General features: G+C 43.5%; 1 protein-coding gene across 10 annotated transcripts in view; it reads right to left on the reverse strand.

Moving 5' to 3' along the window:
• Positions 1-4,007: 4,007 nt before the first annotated feature.
• Positions 4,008-23,959, reverse strand: part of ACMSD (aminocarboxymuconate semialdehyde decarboxylase) — a 59,166-nt gene continuing 39,214 nt past the window's right edge. For all 10 annotated transcript variants that reach the window (XM_064155976.1, XM_064155955.1, XM_064155992.1 and 7 more), the window contains 5 exons: positions 22,908-23,001; positions 14,984-15,079; positions 14,204-14,376; positions 7,609-7,707; positions 4,008-6,795 (listed from right to left, as the gene is read on the reverse strand). In XM_064155976.1, the coding sequence (XP_064012046.1) occupies positions 6,733-6,795; positions 7,609-7,707; positions 14,204-14,376; positions 14,984-15,079; positions 22,908-23,001 (525 nt within the window). In that variant the 3' untranslated portion in view covers positions 4,008-6,732. The remainder of the gene's footprint in view (positions 6,796-7,608; positions 7,708-14,203; positions 14,377-14,983; positions 15,080-22,907; positions 23,002-23,959) is intronic.

Raw genomic sequence — 23,959 nt, forward strand, 5'->3', positions numbered from 1 at the left:
CATCGGCCGGTGGCCGGCGCTGATTGGCTGCAGCGGAGCACAGCGGCAGCCTCGGCCGCTAGAGGCGCCTCTTCACTGGCCGGTGGCCGGCGCTGATTGGCTGCAGCGGAGCACAGCGGCAGCCTCGGCCGCTAGAGGCGCCTCTTCACTGGCCGGTGGCCGGCGCTGATTGGCTGCAGCGGAGCACAGCGGCAGCCTCGTCCGCTAGAGGCGCCGCTTCACTGGCCGGTGGCCGGCGCTGATTGGCTGCAGCGGAGCACAGCGGCAGCTCGTCCGCTAGAGGCGCCGCTTCACTGGCCGGTGGCCGGCGCTGATTGGCTGCAGCGGAGCACAGCGGCAGCCTCGTCCGCTAGAGGCGCCGCTTCACTGGCCGGTGGCCGGCGCTGATTGGCTGCAGCGCGGCGGGCGCGTGAGGCGGTGCCGAGAGGGCGTTCGCCGCGCGCAGTCTGGCGGCAGTTGTGTGAGGAGTTTTCCCTCGCGGCGCGGTGCGGTGCGGTGCCCTGCCCTGGCCTGTCCTGTCCTGTCGTGCCCTGTCAGAGGGGCGGGTGGCCGCCTGTCTTCGGAAAAGAGTGGTCCCACTGACAGGTTTTCATTGCCGGGGACCATTCACTCAGATACCGAGTTTCCGGTGTTATGTCAACGGTAGAGAGAGAGGAGCGGCGCGGCCTAGGGTGTCTGTAAGCGATGAAGTTTTGAAAACTGAGCAGGCCTTTCCCATCTTGTTCCGTGTTGCCTGTTGCAGTTGGGTGAATTTTCAGCAGTAAATAAGCAATTTGACTTAGAGACACTGAGTATTTGTGTGTACTCCAGAAAGATTAAACCCCAGCCTCACTCGGAAGGAGCAGCAGCCAGGAAGTCAGGTGTCTGTGTTTTGTCAGCTCCGGAGCAGATGTGGAGAGCGACTTAAGCCGTCCTCTCTGGTACTTTCTCCAGCCGTACTTATGCCTTCCCAGACTTGTAGCGTTCAGCTGATGACAAGTTGAGGCAAAAAAAACTCTTGCTTTCCTTAAAACTTCCTCTTCACAGTAATGACTCAGAAGTTGCTTCAACCTCATTTCAGGTGAGCTCATTTATTACCTCATGTAAAGTGCACAGCAGCACAAACTCCAGGCAAAAGCTGTCACATGCATACGGGAGAGGATTTTGTCAGGCAGGTGTTGCCTTAATGGGTAAGAGCCTAATGCCTGCCTGTCTTGGAGTCCCCAGGACTCGCTGAAGCTGTTTGACAAAATTAACATTTGCCTCTTTTCTGGTGTCCCAATAAGGACTTCGCACTGACATAGGCTTAAAAAGATTAAAAAAATTGATAGGTTTCATTTGCTGAAGTGATAAGTGAACTAACTGCAAGTGGTTGAGCTAAAGTTAGCAGATCGTGGGTAACATCTGACAGCTATTGCAAATCCTTGCGAATAATAGAAATGTAGTAAAAGTTCAGCCATATATTGAATGTACAGTTCTTAACTGGAAGGTGTCCCTGTCTTGGGAGGAGGAAAAGGAGCACAGTTTGCTGTCTGTCTGCCTCTGCTAATTATACAGGCTTTCCTGGCAACATGTTGTTAAGGGTTTTTATACCCTAACTCAGGCTGTCTCTGCCTCGGTGATACTTAGCATAATTTAGGTGGCCTGTTGAGAAGTATAGTCATGCATGTTTAGTGTGTGCTCCTTTTGCAGTTGATTAGGTAAAGATCTCTGCTTGGGCATGACAGCCTTAAAAATCTGTTCTGAAGCTGCATGTTTTGTTGTTTTAGCCTTCCTTTGTTAGTTTTAGCAAAACCAGAGAAGTCTTACCTTCACAAGACTCTCTCCTACAGTTGCTGGCAGGCCAGATTCACAGATCTTCATTCTCAGAGATAGCATAAACATCTCTTGGTTGTAAGCATTTTGACCTTGCTCCTAAAGCATGATAAATTAACTTGCATTCCTGTTCCTTGGTAAGCTGGGCCCACAGCAGGAGAGAACAACTTAGTGAAAGAGCATTAATAAATGAGTTATGTGTTCTGAAGATGCAGGCTGTGATGTGTGATCTAGTTCTGAAATTGGCTAATAGTTCTTGATTTAGCACTGATTTAAAACTGAGTGTGTCTTGGTCCCCCAGAATGAATTCCATTAGTTATGTGGCATCCATTAACCTTTAGGCTTTTAGTGAAGATTTATGTTCTAGTCTCAAAAAAGTGAGCCATTGGTGTTTTCTGTAGGGGATAGCAATGGAATTAGGATGACAATCTAGAGTTTAGCTGTGAGGGGGCCTCGCATCTCTGATATACCATGTACCCCTCAGAAAGCATGATCCTACCACAGTTGTCTATGGTCCTGGTCTCACAGATTTGAAATACGGTGTATGTGGGCACCAGAATAAAGAACATCTGTTTTAAGGGCCAAAATATTTTGGCATGCTAGTTGATTGTTGTATTGGAAAGACTAAATAATGGAAACAGAGGATGTGGAAAGAAAGTGGAAAAGGCTTTGGTGTATTTGAAATCAGTGCTTCTGCAAGAAAAATGTCAAGACTGTGAGTGGTACACTGTAATTCTCTTCCTGGACTTCAGCAAGGCCATAGAAAACTGTCTGCCATAGAAAACTCCTGGCTAAGCTGGCAGCCCTTGGCTTGAACAGAGGCACTTTGTACTGGGTTAGGAACTGGCTGGATGGCCGGGCCCAGAGAGTGGTGGTGAATGGTGCCACATCCAGTTGGTGGCCACTCATTAGTGGGGTGCCCCAAGGACCAGTGCTGGACCCAGTCCTGTTTAATATCTTCATTGATGATCTGGATGAGGGGATTGAGTTCAACATCAGTAAGTTTGTAGACGACACCAGTTTGGGAGCATGTGTCCATCTGTTAGAGGGCAGGAGGGCTCTGCAGAGGGACCTGGACAGGATGGGTAGATGGGCACAGTCCAACACCATGAGTTTTCACAAGGCCAAGTGCCAGGTTCTGCACTTGGGTCACAACAACCCCATGCAGCACTACAGGCTGGGGACAGAGTGGTTGGAGAGCAGCCAGTCAGAGAGGGACCTGGGGGTACTTGTTGACAGCTGACTGAACATGAGCCAGCAGTGTGGCCAGGTGGCCAAGAAGGCCAATGGCATCCTGGCATGTATCAGGAATGGTGTGGCCAGCAGGACCAGGGAAGTCTTTCTGCCCCTGTACTTGGCACTGGTTAGGCCACACCTTGAGTACTGTGTCCATTTCTGGTCCCCTCAATTTAAGAAAGATGTTGAGGTACTTGAACATGTCCAGAGAAAGACACCAAGGGTGGTGAGGGGGCTGGAGCACAGCCCTACGAGGAGCAGCTGAGGGAGCTGAGGTTGTTCAGCCTGGAGAAGAGTAAGCTCTGGGGAGATCTCATTGCTGCCTACCACTACTTGAAAGGAGGTTGTAGCCAGGCAGGGGTTGGTCTCTTCTGCCAGGCACCCAGAGACAGAACAAGAGGACACAGTCTCAAACTGCACCAGGGCAGGTTTAGGCTGGACACTAAGAAGAAATTCTTCATTGAAAGAGTGATTGCCCATTGGAATGGGCTGCCCGGGGAGGTGAAGTCACCACCTCTGGAGGTGTTTAAGAGGAGGCTGGATGAGGCACTTAGTGCCACGGTTTATTTAATTAGAAGGGTTAGGTGATAGGTTGGACTTCATGATCCTAGAGGTCTTTTCCAACCTCGTTGATTCTGTGAATCATAACTCTGTCTCTTACTGCTTTGAAGTGAAGCAGCCTTCTCCCTGTTAGGAAAATACAGAGCCCTACTATACTTCCTAACTTCAAGCACAGTCCATTTGGTCTATCCATGTAACTCTTATTTTAACACCTACTGGAACGCAGCTTGCAGGTAGTTCTTACTGGATACTCTGTGTTCAGTCGCTGATTTTAAGCAACAGCTTGAGGTTATGGATCCGGGGTTCAAAGGGCACAAAAAAGTGCTTGTTTTTACTTAAGAGCCTGATCATTATGGATCGAAATGAGGGCAGCAAGTGTTCTTGTGTTTAGCCTATGCCACTAGTACTCCACAGCAGTTTTGTTCACCTTTAATTACATTGCAATTTGTATTTTTAGAGTTTTAGTGCAAATTTTATACAATAAGTTACAATTTTATCACTAGACCCAGTAGAATACTGATAAAACATGCAGACACATGTAATGCAGCATGGACAGATTTGGGTTACTGGCTTGATCTTCCCAATTGTCAATCCCCTTTAAAGCTTTGCACATGCAGAGGAAATTTAACTGCGAAGACTTCTGTTGGAATTAGGATCTGATCTTTGCCTTTGTATTTTTGTGCCCTTAGCATTTTTAAAACACAATGATTAAATAATGGTAAGACTCATGGAGTTTGGGTGTTCAACTTAAATTTTTTTAATTCCTTCATATTATGGTGGAAGAGTTTTAAGAATGTTCTTGTCTGACTGTAATTACAATTTTACATTAGCTTTGTTAATGAGAAAAAGCGAAGATGTAGGGAAGACCATATATATCCATGTCTTAAAAATCTTAACACATCAATAATAAGTAGAATTTCATTAAGTAATGTCAGTACATAATGAATATGATTTATGCATGGTGTACATGTTAATTAATTGCCATGCAGAGTGCTGCAATCACCCATTCGGTCCCAGGTTAAGATAATTAAATACTGCTCTTGCTATTGGAGAGATTCCAGGCCTCAATCCCCAAAGATGTAAGGTTGCATTCTCACTAACTTCACTGGTTCCATCATAAAGAAACAGAAGGGTTTATCAAATTAAAATATATTGGTGAAACCACAATGTATTTTCCTCTTAAATCCCTTCAAACATCTGTGAAAATCAGATACGATGAAGGAAAAATAGTGTGATATGAGGAACAAAGTTGCCTTTATTCTGCTTTGAAATTTAATTTAAAATATCTGGTTGAAAATTCATACATTTAAGTAGCTCAGTGCTTGCATGCAGATGCTAAAATTAAATAGGCCAACAGAACTCTTGCACACCTGAGGACAAAAAATAATGTTTAAGCTGTTTTTTTCTGGGTCCTTTTTCCTTCTTATAGGAAAGTCTCTGACTTACTGTCTACTTCAGCTTCTTTTATGGAATCACACAGACTCACAGAATGCTAGGGGTTGGAAGTGATCTCAAAAGATCATCTAGTCCAACCCCCCTGCCAGAGCAGGATCATCTAGAGTAGGTCACAGAGCAACACATCCAGGTGGGTTTTGAATATCTGCAGTGAAGCAGACTCCACAATCTCTCTGGAAAGGTTGTGCTCTGTCACTCCTGCACTGAAAAAAAATTTCCTTATCTTCAAGTGGAACCTCCTGTGCTCCAGTTTGCACCTGTTACCCTGTGTCCTGTCATTAAACATCACTGAGAAGAGCCTGGTTCTGTCCTCCCGATATTTGCCCTTCACATATTTATAAACATTAATGAGGTCATCTCTCTGTTTCTTCTCCAAACTAAAGACACTCAGCCCCCTCAGCCTTTCCTCATAAGGCAGATGTTCCCCTCCTTTAATGGTCTTTGTGGCTCTGTGCTGAACTCCTTCAAGCAGATTCAAATGCAACAGCTAGGAAACCATATCAGTAACCTGCACAAACCACTTTTTGTTTTGGTTTTAACACTGTGAAAGAAGGACAGAGCCTTCTTTGTATTCTAACAGGGGTGGTAGCAACAGAAACTGTTGATCTTCAACATTGTTTAGGTCCAGTCATAGGCATAAGGACAGTTACAGACAGCCACAAAGACAAATTCTCTCTAGAAGTATTTTTCCTGGAATGTTCAAAGTCTGAACAGGAGAACAGTTACACCACAGGTAGCCAGCAGACAGTCCCACAAGAGCAGAGACCGTAAGTGCTCATCAGCATTTTTCGAACTAGTATAAATTCCTCTCAGGAGGAGGATGCCTGTGTGCTCACTGGATAATCAAGAAAACTCATTTCAATCAATAGTCTCTAAAGTAAATCACTTACCATTCCTACAGCAGGACTTCCAATAGATAGAGCATTAACACTGTAACATTTACAGTATCCAGACTTTTAGGAGCTACTTCTTGAGGAATAGAACATTAAAACATACTGTTGTTAAACGCTAGTATTTATTTTTACAGTGGCACACAAAGTATTGCCCCCACAAAGATATTATTTCTGTACCTACAACCATATTCAAGTTGTTTCTGATGAATAAGTTGCCAGGGGTGTAGGAGGCAATTAACAATTACCAGCCCCCACAGACCTTTTTCATCCTATCACAACATTTACAAAGTGTTAGTGCTGAGCTGAAGTGTGGCACGCTGCAATTCCAGTCAGTGGATAAAGGCAAATGTCCGTTGCTGGGCATCCACAAGATTCTGTTTATATTCTGTTTTAAAATAGTTTAAAATTCTGTTTATTTGGCATAACAAAGACTGAAAAGTGATGAATACAATTAATAATATTCTTAGCTCTGTCTTCCTGGGAATCAAGTCCTAATAATGTGACACTGATTATCCTTCAGAGATTCTGATTACAACTGCAAGAGATGAGATCTTTTATTTTTGATGAGAGCAGGGATTTCAGAATTGTTTAAAGAGAGCCTAAATCCTCAAACGCACAGAAATACCTGTGTGTGTTCATTTCCAGTACCATTGCTTTTGTTCTGGAAATAACAGAAGACTGTAATGTACTCATCAAATTTATTTTTCATCTGTATAATTGCACATGCAAAGAGAAATATCCCTGAGGATTCAGCGTAGTTTCTGAAGTTTGGTTTCTTTTAACATCTTCATAATTATTCAAATTGTTTTCTGCTAAGACCCAAAAATTCCAGAGCATTGCCAGCCTTGAGTTTATCCTGTAAAAACAAAACATATATGTGTTTGTGCATGCTTAACTCACATTATTGCGTCATCTATGGGACAGAAATGTGCCCTTTGGGCCAAGAGGGCTAAATGGTATTCTAGGGTGCATTAAGGAAAGTGTATCCAGCAGATCTACAGAAGTTCTCCTTCCCCCCTACTCTGCTCTGGTGAGACCACACCTAGAATACTGTGTCCAGTTTTGGGATTCCCAGGTCAAGAGAGACAGAGTGGAGATCTATGAGGCTGACTGTAGGACTCAAACATCTCTTTGATGAAGAGAAACTGAGAGACCTGAGGTTGTTTAGTTTTGAGAAGAAAAGACTGAGAGAGGATCTTATTAATGTCTATAAATATGTGAGGGTTGAGTGTCAAGATGAAGGTGACAGTCTTATCTTGGTGGTGCCCAGTGAGGGCACAGGAGGTTTCTAGAACATAGGAGGTTCCACCTCGACATGAAGAGATACTTCTTTATGGTGAGGGACCATTGGAGCAGGCTACCCAGAAAGGTTGTGGAGTCTCCTTCTCTGGCTGCATTCCAGTGCAGCCTAACTTAGGTTATCCTGCTTTGGCAGGAGAGTTGGATGATCTCTGGAGGTCCCTTCCAACCCCTAACATTGTGTGATTCTGTGATTTTACGCAAATGTTTTTCCTTATGCTTTAAAATGAACTGCTGCAAAGAGACTAAGTGGCCTCTTCAGGCTGCAGGAATCAGTGTAGTACTCTATTTTTTTTAGTATTTTATCTCAGGTCTAAAATGAGAGATGTAAAAAAGGAGGGAGAAAACCCCTCAAACACAAAGATCATACCTTCAGTTTGTTGTCAAAATCTTCCATTGAGTCAATCAATTTTCCAGGTTCCAGTTCCCCAAGTGGAAAAGGGTAGTCTGTCCCCAGAATCACTTTGTCCTGGTAATAGGAACTCATGTTGTAATTTTGCAGTAACCTTAACAAATCTATTGTGTGTGCCTTATGAATTTATCATAAACCAACTGCAGGGAATTACAAGAATACTTTGGACTGATTAATTGCAAACATGAATGTGACATTCTTCTTTGGGTTCCAAGTTTCATTAGAGAAAAAAAACCCAAGTTTGAAAACAATGACTCAAGGGTATATTGGGTGAAATTATGTTTGAAAAAAAGTTCAGCTTATTTGTTAGTTGTTTTTGTGGTATATAGCTAAAGTTTGGTGCATTTTTATTCTGATGTCCACACTGCAGATCCCAGGCCCATGGAAATGAGTGTATATTGCTGTGATGAATACAACACAAAGGGGAATCAACTTAGATCAAGTCTCTATACTGTGGTGCTGGTTTGAAAGATAACAAAAATGGTTCTCCTACCTGCTCATGCTGCTTCTGCAAGCAGTTTGTCTAAAATGCAGTGATTAATCTTAATTAAGTGTTGGCATAATTAAATGGCCAACAAAGACACACAGAATTCTTCCTTCCATTTCTTGACTTACTTTTTGGTTCTTTTCATATTCTGTGCATGCTCAGCATGGTTGTGTGCAGTCAAAAAGCAATAAAAGAGTTTTTAACACTTATTTTTAAGAATCTCAGGAAGTTCTGCACCAAACTCAGAAGAGATGCTTAGATTTGCATTCCTGAATTTGAAATTTTTGACTACAGACACACTCAAACTCAAAATTTTATGTATTTGAGAATTAGATGTAATAAAAAATACAAAGCAAGCAAAATTACTGTTTATGTGATGCTTTAAAGCTGTAATAATTACAATATAATAATTACTTAAAGCATGGTACCATGTAGCATTACTACAAACACATTTTAAAACCAATTTAATTTAAACTGGCATTCAGCTTCAGATAACAACACCAAAATCTCATTTACAAAATTTAATCTATTTTTGGAAGCCTTTTTTTTTTCTGTGGGAAAAAAATGGGGTTGAATTTTAGCTGTGCATTGGAAACACAGACCTGAGAATATGAGTGACATGATATGGTTTGTTTTGCAAAGCAAGTCAGTGAAAAGAAAATTCAATAAAATTTGGTATGCATCATTCCTGTTATCAGTGATGAAAAGAAAAAGGCAGATTCTCAAGAGGTCCACATTGTTATAGGCTCATTTTCACACTGGAATGCTATTTCCCTGTTTTAGCTACCCTGGAGACTGCATACTGCCAACTCTCTTGATTTTATCAAAAGTCTATTTTCCTTTAAGATTTATCTCCTGGAGACATGAATATTTGAAAGGCACAGTTTTCATTAAGACTATATGTTTTTAAATGTCTCATGAATCTGAAGTCAAGCTCATGAATTTGCAGCGCTTGCTGTAATATTTGAACTCAGTTACCAATACTGAAACAGGGTGAAGAAAACATATTTCAGTCATTTCATGAAATGATTCGGTTTTCCTATTTGTTAATTTTTTTTCACTTCCAGTAGATGTCACCCGAGAGTCTTTGACAGAAGCTTAATAGGAAAGTTATACATTCTATTGTTCTATCCTGTGTTGTTGAAATCTATTACAGAAGTCTTGCCATAAGATTAAAATAGGAGAATTTAGACTCTTCTATCTACTAAATCAAGTTTTGACTGTAGATTAACAAAGTATGTTTGGATGTGTATATATTTAAGCAGCTAAATGCATTCTTTTATTTATAATATTCAACCTGATATTAAGACATTTTCTTCTGAATTGAAAACTAGATATATGCCATATTAAAAAAAAAAAACCCAAACCACCAATAAACATAGTAAATTTATATGAGAAGTTTACAGGCTCCCCAGAGAGGTTGTGGAGTCTCCTTCTCTGGAGACTTTCAAGACCTGTCTGGATGCATTCCTGTGTGACCTGCACTAGATTATGGTTCTGCTCTGGTGGGGGGGGTTAGGCTCGATCTCCGGAGGTTCCTTCCAACCCCTGACATCCTGTGAGAAAATAGATTTCTAAGTAAAGGAGAAGAGAACCTAGCATTTGCCCAGCTGTTTATTAGACAGGGGTAAGTAAGCCAGGAAAGGGCTGCACATTCTTGTTTACGTACCTTGTATAGCAAAGCAGAAAGGAATTCCATGCCCTCACTGAAACAATATCTATATTATTTCAGTTATATACTCCTTTAACTGAAAGTATTGCACAGCTAATTGTGTGCTTTATTAATTAACAGTAAAATTAAGAGGTGTATTAACAAGAAAATTTTAGAAGCAGCGTTATTGCTCTGCTACTACTGATATATGCTGTTCATCTATACTCTCTGAGCTTTGGTTTTATAGTCATCTAAGAAAGGGGGATTGCAACATCTGTCTTTAGCAAACAGCCTCCCTTGCAGAAGCCATGTGGAGTCTCTGCAGATAAAAAAAAAAAACAACTCCTAGCACAATAGATGTATTATTGCATCTAAGGATAAGGATATCAACAAAGTCCATTTTCCCTGGAAGACTCACAGTTTGATATCTCAATTAGTGCATCACTCCTTTTAGAAAGGTACATCTGGGTAGTGATCAAACCTAGTGGACTCTTCTACTTAACATAAATTTTTCCACAATAATAGGAATACGAATCTTAAAATTAATCTCAAAGAGCATGAAGCATGAGTTCATCTTCTTATATTAATTAAAATTATTTTCCTTGGATGACACCTTCTTTCCTACTGTCAAGACATATCTCCATAAAAAAGGCCAGGTAACTATAACAATCTCAGCTCCAACTTGTGGCCAAAGAATGTTTTGCCTTTGGGTGAAGGCCTTTGAGGAATCACCATAGGCAATTTTTTGCAGAGATACACTGAATCATTAAACATTCTATCAACCCAGTTCTTCACTTTGCATAGCCAGCATCATTAGGGGGGTTATGTTTATTTACATTCACTTCATACTATCTCATCATGGGGGGAATGAAGAACTGGATCACTTTTGCAACCCTTCAACAGTCTTTCTCAGAAATGTGTATTTCTACTTGCTTTAACTGGGATAAGCCCCAATTAACCTGCACCCAAAACTGAGGAGGGACGGATTTAAATGTACATGACTCACCACAGCTGTCACTAGATTTTAATATTCATAAGCTCAAAGCCAACACTTTACATTCTGATGCCAGGAAATGTCTGTTCCCGAAGGACCTGAAGCCATGTCTAAGCACATCTTTACACACACCGATGCCCTTCCTGCACAGCTCTTATCTGTACTCTAGAGAGCTGTCCTATTTCAAACCTTCAGCTCATAAAGTTAATGTCATCCTCTAAAGACTTAGTCACATTGTTTTTTTGGCCCAGCATTTATTCATCTTACATGTGTTATTCTGCCTGCACACAACTGCACTGAAAACACTGAGACGTTTGGCATTTTTCGAAGCATTATTGTCATTGAAGAAGGACAGGGAACTGCTTGAAAGAGTCCAGCACAGAACCATGAAGGTGATTAAGGATGTGGAACATTTGCCTTCTGAGGAAAGGCTGAGGGAGCTAGGTATCTTTATCTTGGAGAAGAGGAGGCTGAGAGGTGACCCCATTGATGTTCACTAATATGTGAGGGGCAGTGTCAGGAGGACAAAGCCAGGCACTTCTTAGTGGCGTCTCTTACGATATGTGAAGGGATGCAAGCTAGAGCATAGGAGGTTCCATGTGAACATAATGAACAGGCTGCCCAGAGAGGTTATGGAGTTCTTTCTCTGGACACATTCAAAATCCATCTGGATGCATTCCTGTGTGACCTACTAGGTGATCCTGCTCTGGTAGGGGGTTGGACTAGATGATCTTTTGAGGTCCCTTCCAATCCCTAACATTCTATAATTCTGTAATTATGCTGACTATTAGCTTTTATTGGAAAAAGAGGATTTTTTTTCCAATGTAGCACAGTGGTCAAACTTACTGCATGAAGGAACTTAATTTCTGAAGCCTGTTGACAAAATAAATGAGACACGAGAGATGCTATTTCTGAGTGACTTTGTTGAAGTCGCTGTAACCTCTCCTCCAGTAACTGAATTTCAGTTGCAAAGTCTAATCATGGTGTCACTTCTTGGGGAAAAAAGGCAGAGAGGTAACAATTTAAGTGTGGTGTGGAGATTGCAGCTTTTCCACAACAGGTGCAACTTAGAGCAGCCTTGAGCTGCAAAGCTAACTTGTTACTCTAAAGTGGAACTCCTCTGAGACTTTTATTCTACGCAAGTGAAAGGAGAAAAACTTTAAGTTTGTCAGCAACATCAATACAACCTTTATACTTTACTGCTTTGCTCTTGACATCTACATTTCAACTCAAGAGAATCACACCAGAAAAAGAATCTGTGGGTCTCAGCCATGCTGAGTCACACAGCTTCTAATTTACCAAGGTCCTTCTAACGGCAAAAATGTCTTCCAACATTCTAAAGCAGAAAAAAAGAAAGCAGCAAGGGATCTTGTCTCCTTGGCAATTACAAAAGGAATCTGACCACCATGATTTAAAATTAGAGGGCTACACTCATCCCTCTATGCTGTAACTGCATTTGAATGAGAATATACTTAGGATGAATATGATTGAGATTTGGGGAGAATTCTCAGAAAATGAGATAACTGAAGGCAGCTACTAAACTGTTACTCTGTAAGCTTTTGGGTGTCTTGTAAAATCCAAGCACACATCATATCCAGTGAAATTTTGAAATCAATTGTGAGAACTATTTAAAGCCACTTGATTACTTTAAGGTACAGTTAGATTCCCAAGGTAATGCAAAGTAAAAATTCCTGGGCTGTTGACCATGATATATTTACTACTTAGAGGTCAAAATCAGAAATTAAAGGAAGTCAGTACTGGGCTGGAGCCTTAGTGTTTTGTTAGTAATCCCTCTGGTGCATAGCTTTCCTAAAAGGCACAAGTACTGCAGAGGAGCTGCCAGCAGAAGTCCTGTCTGAAAGCTACAGATTTCCTCTGCAGCACAGACTGAAAACCTGTGGGTTCCAAAGGGTTGAGGCCTGAGCTCAAAGTACCACAATGAAGAAAGCAATAGTTCTGCATTACTGTTTTTGATTGTCCTAGATAAGACATTTCTGTACCAATTCTAATACAGATTTATGGCAGTAACCTGTTCAGTCTGTTGGAGGTGAAAATGGGAAATCAGCAGTATCTGTTCTGTAGAAAGAAAGCATTCAGTTTAACTGTGGTTGTGAACTTCGATCATAAAAGAGGCCCTGATGACAGCAACAGCCCTGTACATGAGAAAGGACTATATAATCCTAGAAACCAATGTACAGGAAACAGGAATGCAGTTGTTGAGATAACAAAGTCAGTGTCATGGCTTCCGTTTTTGGTTTTGACATCTGGGAGGTATCTGCCTGCTAGCTGCAAACCCACCATGAGCTCCAGGAATCAAGACACAAATACAGGTCTCTTGTTGATTAGCAGTGATCCATTAGAAGTTGGCATAAGTGATGCCATTTAAAACCCTCCCTGAGAATTTACTAATGAGAAGGAATTATTTGAATGTTTTTGTGTTTTTCTCTGCCATGCTATACCCAATTTAAACAGGTTGCTATACTACAAAGATTTCTTTACTCTCTATTCCAACAACTGAAGCACTTTTGGATGTTTCATGTGCTTTCCAGGATCCTCACAAAAGCTTTCTTTGCTAATGACTTCTTTCTGTCTATGGCTTCCCAAGTGGAAATACAGTTTCATTTCTTCAAGTATACATTTGAAAATGAAAACAAGGCTCTGAATGGTGAAGCCTTTGCTTGCAGTCCCACCCTTAACGACCTTACCCAAGGACCTAGCCTCACTCAACTAAAGTACACAGTGCAGAGTTTCCTGAATTAAACCCACCATTACAATAACTCTATTCAGTAAAAATATTATGGCAGAAGCCCATAATTTTATAAAAGCTCTGGCTCTGATTTTACTGGGTGAATACATCGAGATGCTTGAGCGTGTCCAGAGAAGGGCAACGAGGCTGGTGAGAGGCCTTGAGCACAAGCCCTATGAGGAGAGGCTGAGGGAGCTGGGATTGTTTAGCCTGGAGAAGAGGAGGCTCAGGGGTGACCTGATTGCTGTCTACAACTACCTGAGGGGTGGTTGTGGCCAGGAGGAGGTTGCTCTCTTCTCTCAGGTGGCCAGCACCAGAACGAGAGGACACAGCCTCAGGCTGCGCCAGGGGAGATTTAGGCTCGAGGTGAGGAGAAAGTTCTTCACTGAGAGAGTCATTGGACACTGGAATGGGCTGCCTGGGGAGGTGGTGGAGTCGCCGTCCCTGGAGCTGTTCAAGGCAGGATTGGACGTGGCACTTGGTGCCATGGTCTAGCCTTGAGAATTGTGGTAAAGGGTTGGACTTGATGATCTGTGAGGTCTCTTCCAACCCTGATAATACTGTGATACTGTGATACTGTCTTCTTCCTGCTTGCTGCTTCTTTTCTCCTTTTGCTATTTCATAGAGCATTAAATAGAGAAATACTCGCTTGCTTCCAGAAGCACTAAAACTCACCTCTCCTATCACACTTGTTAGCAGCCTTAGTGCACCATGGTCATGGACAAGAGAGTCTGTATAAAATGAGCCAAGGTATTTTCTCGGATCCACCTTGTTATCCATTGCACACAAATCAGGGCGCACGTTGAATCCATGGGAGATGCGTCCCACTGTGTATGGAAAAGCCCCACCTGCAAGAAGGAATTTTAATAAGAGAAGCTGAAAATATACAGGAGGAAAATAAGCCACCGTACAAAGAAAGATGAGTTTTACTGTCAGCTATTTAGAAAGTGCTCTGCGCCAGCAATTTTTTATTCCTTCCCCCTCTTTCTCTGTTTTCCCTACTTCTCTAATGTGATGCCTAAATTCTTCCTGCTACTTACTTGGCCCTGTTCCCAAACCGTCTCCTGTCACTCTCTCCTCCTTCTTGCTCTTAAAGGCTACTGTAGCAGGTCAAATACTGTCTGAAACTGGCTAGGGAGTGTTCATATTGGCACATTAGTGTTCATATTCTTTAGGTTGATAGTACCCACTTGGTGTCTGTGTAAGTGGTGACGCTATTAACGGGCATACCAGAAAATACAATTGTACCAGGCTGAACTGAAAAGCAGGTGTTGTCCAGGAATGTGGAGACATTCAAAATGAGACTTGATGTGGCCTTGGGCAGCCTGATCTAGTTGGAGGTGTCCCTGCTCACTGCAAGGGGGTTGGACAAGACGACCATTGAGGTGATCCCTTCCAAACCAATGCAATCTGTGAATCTGTGTTTCACTCAGTAATATTCCTTATATTCCTTACCTCCATGTGCAAAGCAAACTTTCAGCTTAGGGAATTTTTCAAAAATCCCTCCCATAATCATGGAGCAAATGGCCATGGTTGTTTCTGTTGGCATGCCTAAGAACCAAAAAAAAAAAAAAAAAAAAGAGCAAGCTTTATTGTATTCATTTTTTTCCCCTATATGAGTTTTAAATGTTATCTTCATTTTCTTCAATTAGCCTTGAGCCTAGTGAAAAATAATAGTTACAGAGCAGCTGCATTTTTTCCATTAGAGGAACCTGGACCTGAACATTAATTAACTGAAATAAGGACACAGAGTGAAGGACTTCTGAATTATAAGCCCACTTTTTATCCTGCCTCACTAGGAAAGCTGGCAGGCAGGTTGACTGTGTCCTGAACTGCACAGTACAGGTTTCATTCCCCAGATAGCCTAGCCCAAAGACAAGTCTGGAATATGCCAAGTTCTCCTCTCACCTTTGCTTCTGTATTTATTCTGTGTTAAAAGTGGTGCAAATGTGGTGGTGGATATTCCAGCACATACTTAGGGTTTAGTTAAGACATGGTGCCAGTTCCTGCAGTTTAGAAACAACCTGTCTGTCTTTTTTCCATGGGGTAATTTGGATGCCCAGTATTAGGAACATAACATCAATTTATGTTCCTACATCAGGCCTCAGTTTCAGTACACTTAACTGTGGAAGAATTTCTCACCAGTCGAGGACATAAAGTCATAAACATGGGTAACTGGCGCTGAGAACGTCCTTGGTTCCCAGCGAGGCTAGGAAATCGAGATGTAAACAACTGAGCACCCCACACACAGCTGCAGTGGGCAGAGACTAGATAACCAAGGGGGCTGGAGTGGGTGGTCTGGGAGGCTGACCCTTAGAATGTTGTGATAAGTTAACCTATGCACACCTTACATGTAACCCTGGACCCTCTGACTGTAACCAATCTTAAGCTGAGCACGCCTCTTGCTAGAATGCATATAAGTCACTGTATCACGGAAATAAAGGGGATTTGACCATCTAACCATATTGGTGAACAAAGAGTCATCTTCCCATAGCGCTCCACCGAACGTGATTCCCAACATCTGGCGCTCGAACAGAGGAGTCAGGACACAAGCCGGCCGCAGGTGAGACTGCGTTGGGGGCCGGAGGGTTGGCCCGAAGACAGAGGGGTCCGATCAACTTGTGGGACGTTCTCCGTATCGGAGAGAGTAAGCGTCATTCGGTGCCGCTGGGCCGGGTAGCGCTGCCCCGAGGTGGCAGTAGTCTGGACGTTCATTTCCGGAGTGAACAGCCCGTGTGTAAGGCAGGTAAGGCCCACGGTGGATTTGCTGGGGCACTGCGTTTGCTGGCGTATTTATCTCGTGAGAGAAGTTCGACGGACATTGAGCTCTGAGAGCTGCTGGCCCGGGCGTATGCGCAGGGTCATGCGAGTAAAGAGCCTCCCGTGATTTTAAGATCGAAGTGCAGCGGGAGGTCGGAGACGCACTGTGGGACGCGGTTCTTAGCAACGGAACAGACTTTGAGTCGCCCCGCCAGCTAAGTCCCGCCCGGCGGGAGGTGCTCCGCGCGTTACTAAAGATGGAAGCCGAAAGAAACACGGCGGCGGTGGCTTTCCTGTTACTTCTCCTAGCTCTGCCAGCCGTTCCGAACAGCTCTGACGCGTGCGCGGCGCCAGGTTTCTCCTCCACCCCCGCCCCGAAGAACGAAGGCTCCGTGGTTCGGTTTTTCGGTCTCGGCAGAGCTGCTTCCGTTAAAGGCGTGGCTGGGAAGGTTGCCAGCTCTGTGGCGGAGTTGAAAATGAGCGTGCCGTACGATCCCGGCGGGCACCCGTGTCGCCCGCCGCGCGCCCGCCTCCGCCCTCCTTCCCTACTGGAGCCGCGCCCGGTAGCCCGATTGTAGCCACGTTGACCGCAGGAGCAATACGCGGTTCGCAACAAGGTTGCCGGCGATTTGCCTTTATAGTACCATCTGTGACTGAAGCAGAGCCTGCGAGCCGCTCTGAGTACACAACTTTGCCGCGAGGCATGCAGACCACACCAACTCTCTGCTGATTGTTCGTTGCAAAGCATTTGCAAGCCCCCGAGAAGAACTGGGCGTGTGCAATTGTTTATCACTATGTGAATGACTTTGTTTTCTGTCCCCGCTGACGAGTCTTAGTCTCCGAGAGACATCTCGTCTTGCTTCAGCTCTGTGGGCTGCACGTAGAAAGCTAAGGACTTTTTGATCGGTCTAACTGGAGCGCTGGGAGAGATGCGCTTGGGACTGAGTTGCGGCTGACGCACCCATGATGGCGGCTGCCCGTAGCGACTCACTGACACACCCGTGATGGCGGCTGCCCGTAGCGACTCACTGACACACCCATGATGGCGGCTGCCCGTAGCGACTCACTGACACACCCATGATGGCGGCTGCCCGTAGCGACTCACTGACACACCCATAATGGCGGCTGCCCGCAGCGACCCGCCGGCAGCCAGTTACAATCGCTTCTCAGCTTGGAAAAGTTTTCGGCCCTGCCGCGCGGAGGGCGGCTGCCTGCCGCTGTGTGTACTGTGTCGAATCTGCCGCTGTAGCCCGCGCGTCCCCGCGGATGACTGCATGCGATACGGGACACAGACTTTTAGTTTTCAGCCGGTAAAAGACGTTACTGAAGGTACAGAGGAACGGACGGTAAAGAGAATGGACCGACGGCAGACGCGACCGCACCGCACGGCTCGGGACCCTCCCTTTCCCGCGGCTCGGCGGAACAGTCTTCAGATCCGCCCCCTTCACCGCCGCACGCCCGCCCATCTCCGACGGACCGCATCCCAAAGCCGAGGGGTCTCCCGCGAGTCTTCAACAGCTGGGGGACTGAGGGGGATGCTGAGGGGTCGGTGGGGTGGGAAGGATTTGTGGGTTTCCTTGGGTCGTTTCGGAGTTTAGTCAATTTGCGTTTGTATGGCTACAGGGAGATTAGCAGTTCGATAGCTCACAGCTTCACCTCTGCCTTTTTTCTCTGTCTGTCTTGAAGAGCCTGAGAGGGAGGACGGCAGTTTGGAAGTTTTCAGAGTAGATTTCGTATTATGTACTAAGGATAGGTAATAGGGGGAAAGAAGGACGGAAACAGCAAGTGGTGGCTGACCAACAGCTGGGGGTTGGGCAAGCTGGAGGGCCGAGGACAAAAGTGGCGCTGCGGCTGCTGGCCTCCTCCCCCTCCTCCTCCTCCCCCTCCTCCTCCCCCCCCTCTAGCCACCTGTGGAGGGCCCGCGGGGCCCCGTTCCCCCCCCCCCCCCCCCCCCCCCGCCCGTTGTTTCTTTTACGGATTTTTTTTTTTTCCTTGCTAGGAGGCAGCGAAGCCTCGAAGCTGTTTAGACAACACCAGATGCGAGGAGAGAGCTCTTCACTGAGGGACTGATTGGATACTGGAATGGGCTCCCCGGGGAGGTGGTAGAGTCGCCGTCCCTGGTGCCCTGGAGCTGTTCAAGGCAAGGTTGGACGTGGCGCTTGGTGCCATGGTCTGACCTTGAGCCCCGTGGTGAAGGGCTGGACTTGATGACCTATGAGGTCTCTTCTAACCCTGATGGTACTGTGATACTGTGCTACTGAAAACAGATGTCAGACAGTTTATGGAAATGATAGCAAGAATGACGAGGATGACTTAGGACCATTTTTGCCCCTGTTACAGGCATGGACACGCACAGGTGTATTTTTTAGTCACCTGATGATAACAGTTTGCACTCGAAATGATAGCTGATAGTTCCTGGCTGGGGTATTTATCGTCACCTTACTGGTTAATTCCTTCTACAGATTAGGCAGCAATGACTTTTGCACTCCCTGCTCAGTGGCAAAAAGAAAAAGAGGGAGATTGCTAGGACATAGCAGAGATGCCAGTGCCACTGACCATGGGTGGAAACTTATACAGACACAGAAGGCACCAAGCAGGACAGACTAGAACTCAGATGCATTGCCTCTCACAGCGAGGGTGTAGGCACTGAGATCCACATTGCAAGTCACTAACCAGATTCTGGACTAGGAACAGGGAATGATAGAGCTTGTAGGCTAATGCCAGTCAGCTCCTTCCCCCAATAACAGATAAAGACAGGACTAGCATAGAAGTTTACTGGAACAGCTGCTAATTGCATGAACTGAGCCTTGTGACAATTCTGACTTTCCCCTTTTCTGAGAATACCATGGTATTGTTATCTTCTTGGATTTTCTTTGCTTTTCTTGAAATTCCTATAGCTGATAGATATTTAGGGTAAGATAAGTTAAGACTAAGGGTTTGTAGTTTTGGGAACTTAGGACATAAGGATGTTATGGGATGTTTTTCTTGGGTACATCTAGGCATTATTGAAAAGGGGAATATGGGTTAGAGGACAGTAGGATAGCAGAAGAAATCTTTTCCTTTTCGGGATTTTTCTAATCACAGCATACAGACTAGGCCAGTGGATCTGCTAGCCTAGGCAATGGATGTGTCTGCATTTGTTCTTGTATCTGCTTGTGTTTGACCATTTATTTTCACAGGCCTTGATGAAGACCAACCTGATTATGACCAACCTGTTTTTTCCTAAAGTGAGCAGAAGTCTTGCTCAGATGGCAGAACTGTGAAAGGACTAGAAAGAAGCACTGACATGATGATTGTATTTGTATGGATCTTTAAGGTTTGGACCATGGCTAATGAATTTGGGTATTTTTACGAGTTTTCAGTGATTGTGGTTTAACGGAATAGGTTCAGTTTAACAGCTTTGTAAAGGCCAAAGCCCACTCAAATTGGCATAAGATGGCAATGTGACTTTTTCTCTTGCAAGGGCCCTGAAAGAGATTAAAAAAAAAAAAAACACTGCCCTAAATTCTGAAAGCAGATGAAGAACTGTGGGAAAAGGCCTAAGTAGAATAGACTGATAGTAACATCTAGGGCATATCTTTGTATTGTATTTAGAGGTCTGTAGTTCTTAAGCACAATAGTCAGACACAGCTCATAGCTAAGGAGTGTAATGAGAACATCGAGTGAATCCAGAACTATGGGAGTCTGAGAAGAATACTCAACAGCTGAGTGATCTGCGAGACTGCAGCGTCGACTGCCACACAGAGCCAGCGCAGACGTGGCACACCTGCACTCTCCTGTGACTGTGATGTTCGTCTGCACTTTTGGGTTTCTGAACGAATGGCTTACTGTCGCTTGCAGAAATAGCTTTTGGGATTGTTAGCTAAGCTTGGGTTGTTAGCTTGCCAGACTAATGCTACTGATGAAAGCTCTAACAGGTTTATTCCTTTTGATTGCAGCACTGTTGATTTGTAGCTGCACCATTCACCCCTGTGTTAAACAGCCTATGATAACTTCCTTAGCAATGAGGGCAGACACTGCGGTTCAAACGACAGTGACAAGGCCCATGTTAGACCCTTAGGTGCTTTTGGAGCAAACAATTGGTGTTATGGTGTCAAAGCATCAAGAAGGGGCCAAGGTCATCTGTTGTGGAACAACAGAACCGCTAAGGCACTTCCCACTGGTGTGTTCCTTATTTGTGGTGATAGAGCCTGGCAAGGCATACCAAGAACGTTTATGGAGGTCCATGTTATCTGGGTAAACTGACAATGTTTGCCCCTCATCTTAGTCAGCTCAGGGACCTAGCCCGACACCAATCTAAGTGATCTTTAAAATTGAGTCCTAGTTGCAATGACAACGTTCAATTGTTATCCACAGCTGCTCGTGTTGCCTTAGCTGTATTTCTACCAGGAGGAGCAGCTGGAAAAGCATTAGTACAGCTAGAGAGACTCGCGTGTTGGTCAGCAAAACAAGCCAACGTCACCACAAAGGTTTTAGGACAACTATTGGTTGATCAAAATAGCCTTCATCATGCCCTATTGCAAAATCGAGGAACCGTTGATTTTCTTTTGCTAGCCCAAGGACACGGCTGCCAGGACTTCGAAGGGATGTGTTGTTTGAATTTATCAGATCATGGTGAGTCCATTCACAAGAGTATAACCTGGTAGAAAGGCCGTATTGATAAGATCAAGAAGGAAACATCGATTTTTGATGACTGGTGGCAGAACCTGTTTGGGACAATCCCGGGGTGGTTAAGCAGCTTATTAGGAGAAGGCTTACGGCTATTTGTCATTTTCATAATAATTCTGCTATGCGCTTGTATTGTCTTTGCTTGCATTAAGAAGAGCTTAACTAAGGTAGTTAGCCAGGTGTGGGTTGCTCAAAAAGAAAAAGAGGGAATTGTGGAAGAATTTCTCACCAGTCGAGGACATAAAGTCATAAACATGGGTAACTGGCGCTGAGAACGTCCTTGGTTCCCAGCGAGGCTAGGAAATCGAGATGTAAACAACTGAGCACCCCACACACAGCTGCAGTGGGCAGAGACTAGATAACCAAGGGGGCTGGAGTGGGTGGTCTGGGAGGCTGACCCTTAGAATGTTGTGATAAGTTAACCTATGCACACCTTACATGTAACCCTGGACCCTCTGACTGTAACCAATCTTAAGCTGAGCACGCCTCTTGCTAGAATGCATATAAGTCACTGTATCACGGAAATAAAGGGGATTTGACCATCTAACCATATTGGTGAACAAAGAGTCATCTTCCCATAGCGCTCCACCGAACGTGATTCCCAACACTTAACATATTTAGAATCCAATTAGGTGACTAACTGCAGATGTCCACCTTGAAATGTCCTTTGAAGGGACATTGTAGCCAGATAGGGGGTGGCCTCTTCTCCCAGGCAACCAGCAATAGAACAAGGGGACACAGTCTCAAACTGTGCCGGGGAAGGTATAGGCTGGATGTTAGGAGGAAGTTCTTCACAGAGAGAGTGATTTCCCATTGGAATGGGCTGCCCAGGGAGGTGGTGGAGTCACCGTCCCTGGAGGTCTTCAAGAAAAGCCTGGATGAGGCACTTAGTGCCATGGTCTAGTTGATTGGATAGGGCTGGGTGCTAGGTTGGACTGGATGATCTTGGAGGTCTCTTCCAACCTGGTTGATTCTATGATTCTATGAAATTAGGAACTGACTTCCCCCCTTCTGTAGGGAAACAAAACCTATCCAGCTGAAAAGGTTGTCCTTCCTTAATGTTTTACCATACACTCAGATACAAAACCTTATTTGGCTTAGTAAGAAAATCTTTAATAATACTTGGTTAAGTAAATGTAATGATTTTAGTCTCTTTTAAAACTTGTGGGTCTGAGCCTGCTCTGAGTAACATTAATTGATTTTATTTTAAGATAATGCATTTGTAATTGGGACACTAAGTTTTTCCAGTGTATTTTGTATATTCTATGTATATTGCATATGTTTTCAGAACACCTCTATTGGAGGCAGTACAAAACCATGCAAAACAAAACAGTTCAAACCAAAGTGAGGGTAGAATCAAGTCTAAACATTTCCAAGTACCTGTATGATCTACCTCCTGTTACTCAATGTTTTTCTGATTTACCTAGCAGATGAGAAAAAAAAAACCAGAAACTAGATAACTCCCTACATCTATAGGGAGCTTTCAAAGTGCATCTTGTTTCAGCTATTGTTGATGTGAACTTAGATTTATTTTCTCTCTGATCAACCCATTTCTGGGAAATAATTCAAGAAATTTTAAGAAGTTGTGTTTGGTTTTGCCTTGCCTACTCCTTCAGTTACTCACAGTATTTTTGAGGAGCTCATTTCAGAGGCAATTCACTTTTCCCTAGTCATCTGCTCTTTATATTTAGTGCAAAACAGAACACTAGGTTATGTTGACAGTCTGAATAATTTTAATTCTAGGTATTAAAAAGTTAGACAAACTAAACAAGCTAAACCCAAAAGACTGCTTAACTTACACAGCAGATTTAATCATAGCACTTCATTAAAAGAAAAAAAGAGATTGATAGAAAAATAATGCAGTTCTACTCTGTACCTTTGCAACAATCTTCTGGGCACGATCAAGTGACTGCTCATAAATATAGATTAAGCAAAGTAAATATGCGCTCACCTATTAGCCAGGGAAACCAATATTTGGACATCCTTCCATCTATCTGCATGTCCCAGGGATGCACAAAGAGACAGCAATTTAATTGTTCAGCAGCCTGCAACAAAAAGAAAAAAACTAAAGCTAATAATCATATCAAAATCCATCTTAATTCCTTAAAGATTACCTGCAGAATCGTACTGAGAATCAGTACGAGTTATGAAAATAGGCCCAGATCTAAGAGCTATAAGTTATAGTTGATTATGTTTACTCCTGTGGGCCTATCAGGAAGTCCTCACTCAGTTTCACAGTTGTTTTTGAGACTACAGGATTTGGAACACTGTTGATAATATTTTCATAATAAGCCAAGTGTTCTTCAGATTAATGCAGTAGGAAAATGGATTTTTAGCTATTTGTCAGTCACCCTGCAATTTGAAACTCAATTCTAACTACCATTCTTTTGATTCATTGCACATGTATTAAGCATTAACATTATATACTTATTGTTACATATTTAATACTAATATTAAACATTGTGAGGATAAATTCTCACAATGTTTTATAGAACTATTTTAGGGTGGATTTGCAGATTTTTTCCAGCTGCATTCAGTATTCCTTGTCCTCTTTGGCTCTCTACCTGCTTAGAAAAAAAGTCTAAAGTATTGTTAGTTCACCCTAAGAGTTCAAAATCTAGGCTTTTTTTCTAGTCAGTAACCCATCTCCACTCAAGTATATTAATTTTCCCAAACTACTGACATCTTTGAAAAGGAAAACAGAAGAACAATATAGGACGCTGATCGTGACTGAGTAATTTAACTATGTGCTTAAATTTACACAGATAGCTACCAGAGTTATTCATATGCTTAACCAAGATTTAACAGCTTCGTTTTGTCAGATGTATTTCTGGACCTCCTCTTGTTGCTAAGGAGATTATCACACATTTGAAAACTTTGGATTTATTTACCCATACACGCATAAATAAAGCTGCAACTTTCGGATTGTAGCGAGTAATTGCTGTCTACATTTGTAAAAGAAAAATAGCAATTCACTAAGTGGCTTGATCGAATACAGCTTAA

Source organism: Pogoniulus pusillus, chromosome 2 (genome assembly GCF_015220805.1).
Source record: "Pogoniulus pusillus isolate bPogPus1 chromosome 2, bPogPus1.pri, whole genome shotgun sequence".
In the NCBI taxonomy this organism is placed as follows: domain Eukaryota; kingdom Metazoa; phylum Chordata; class Aves; order Piciformes; family Lybiidae; genus Pogoniulus; species Pogoniulus pusillus.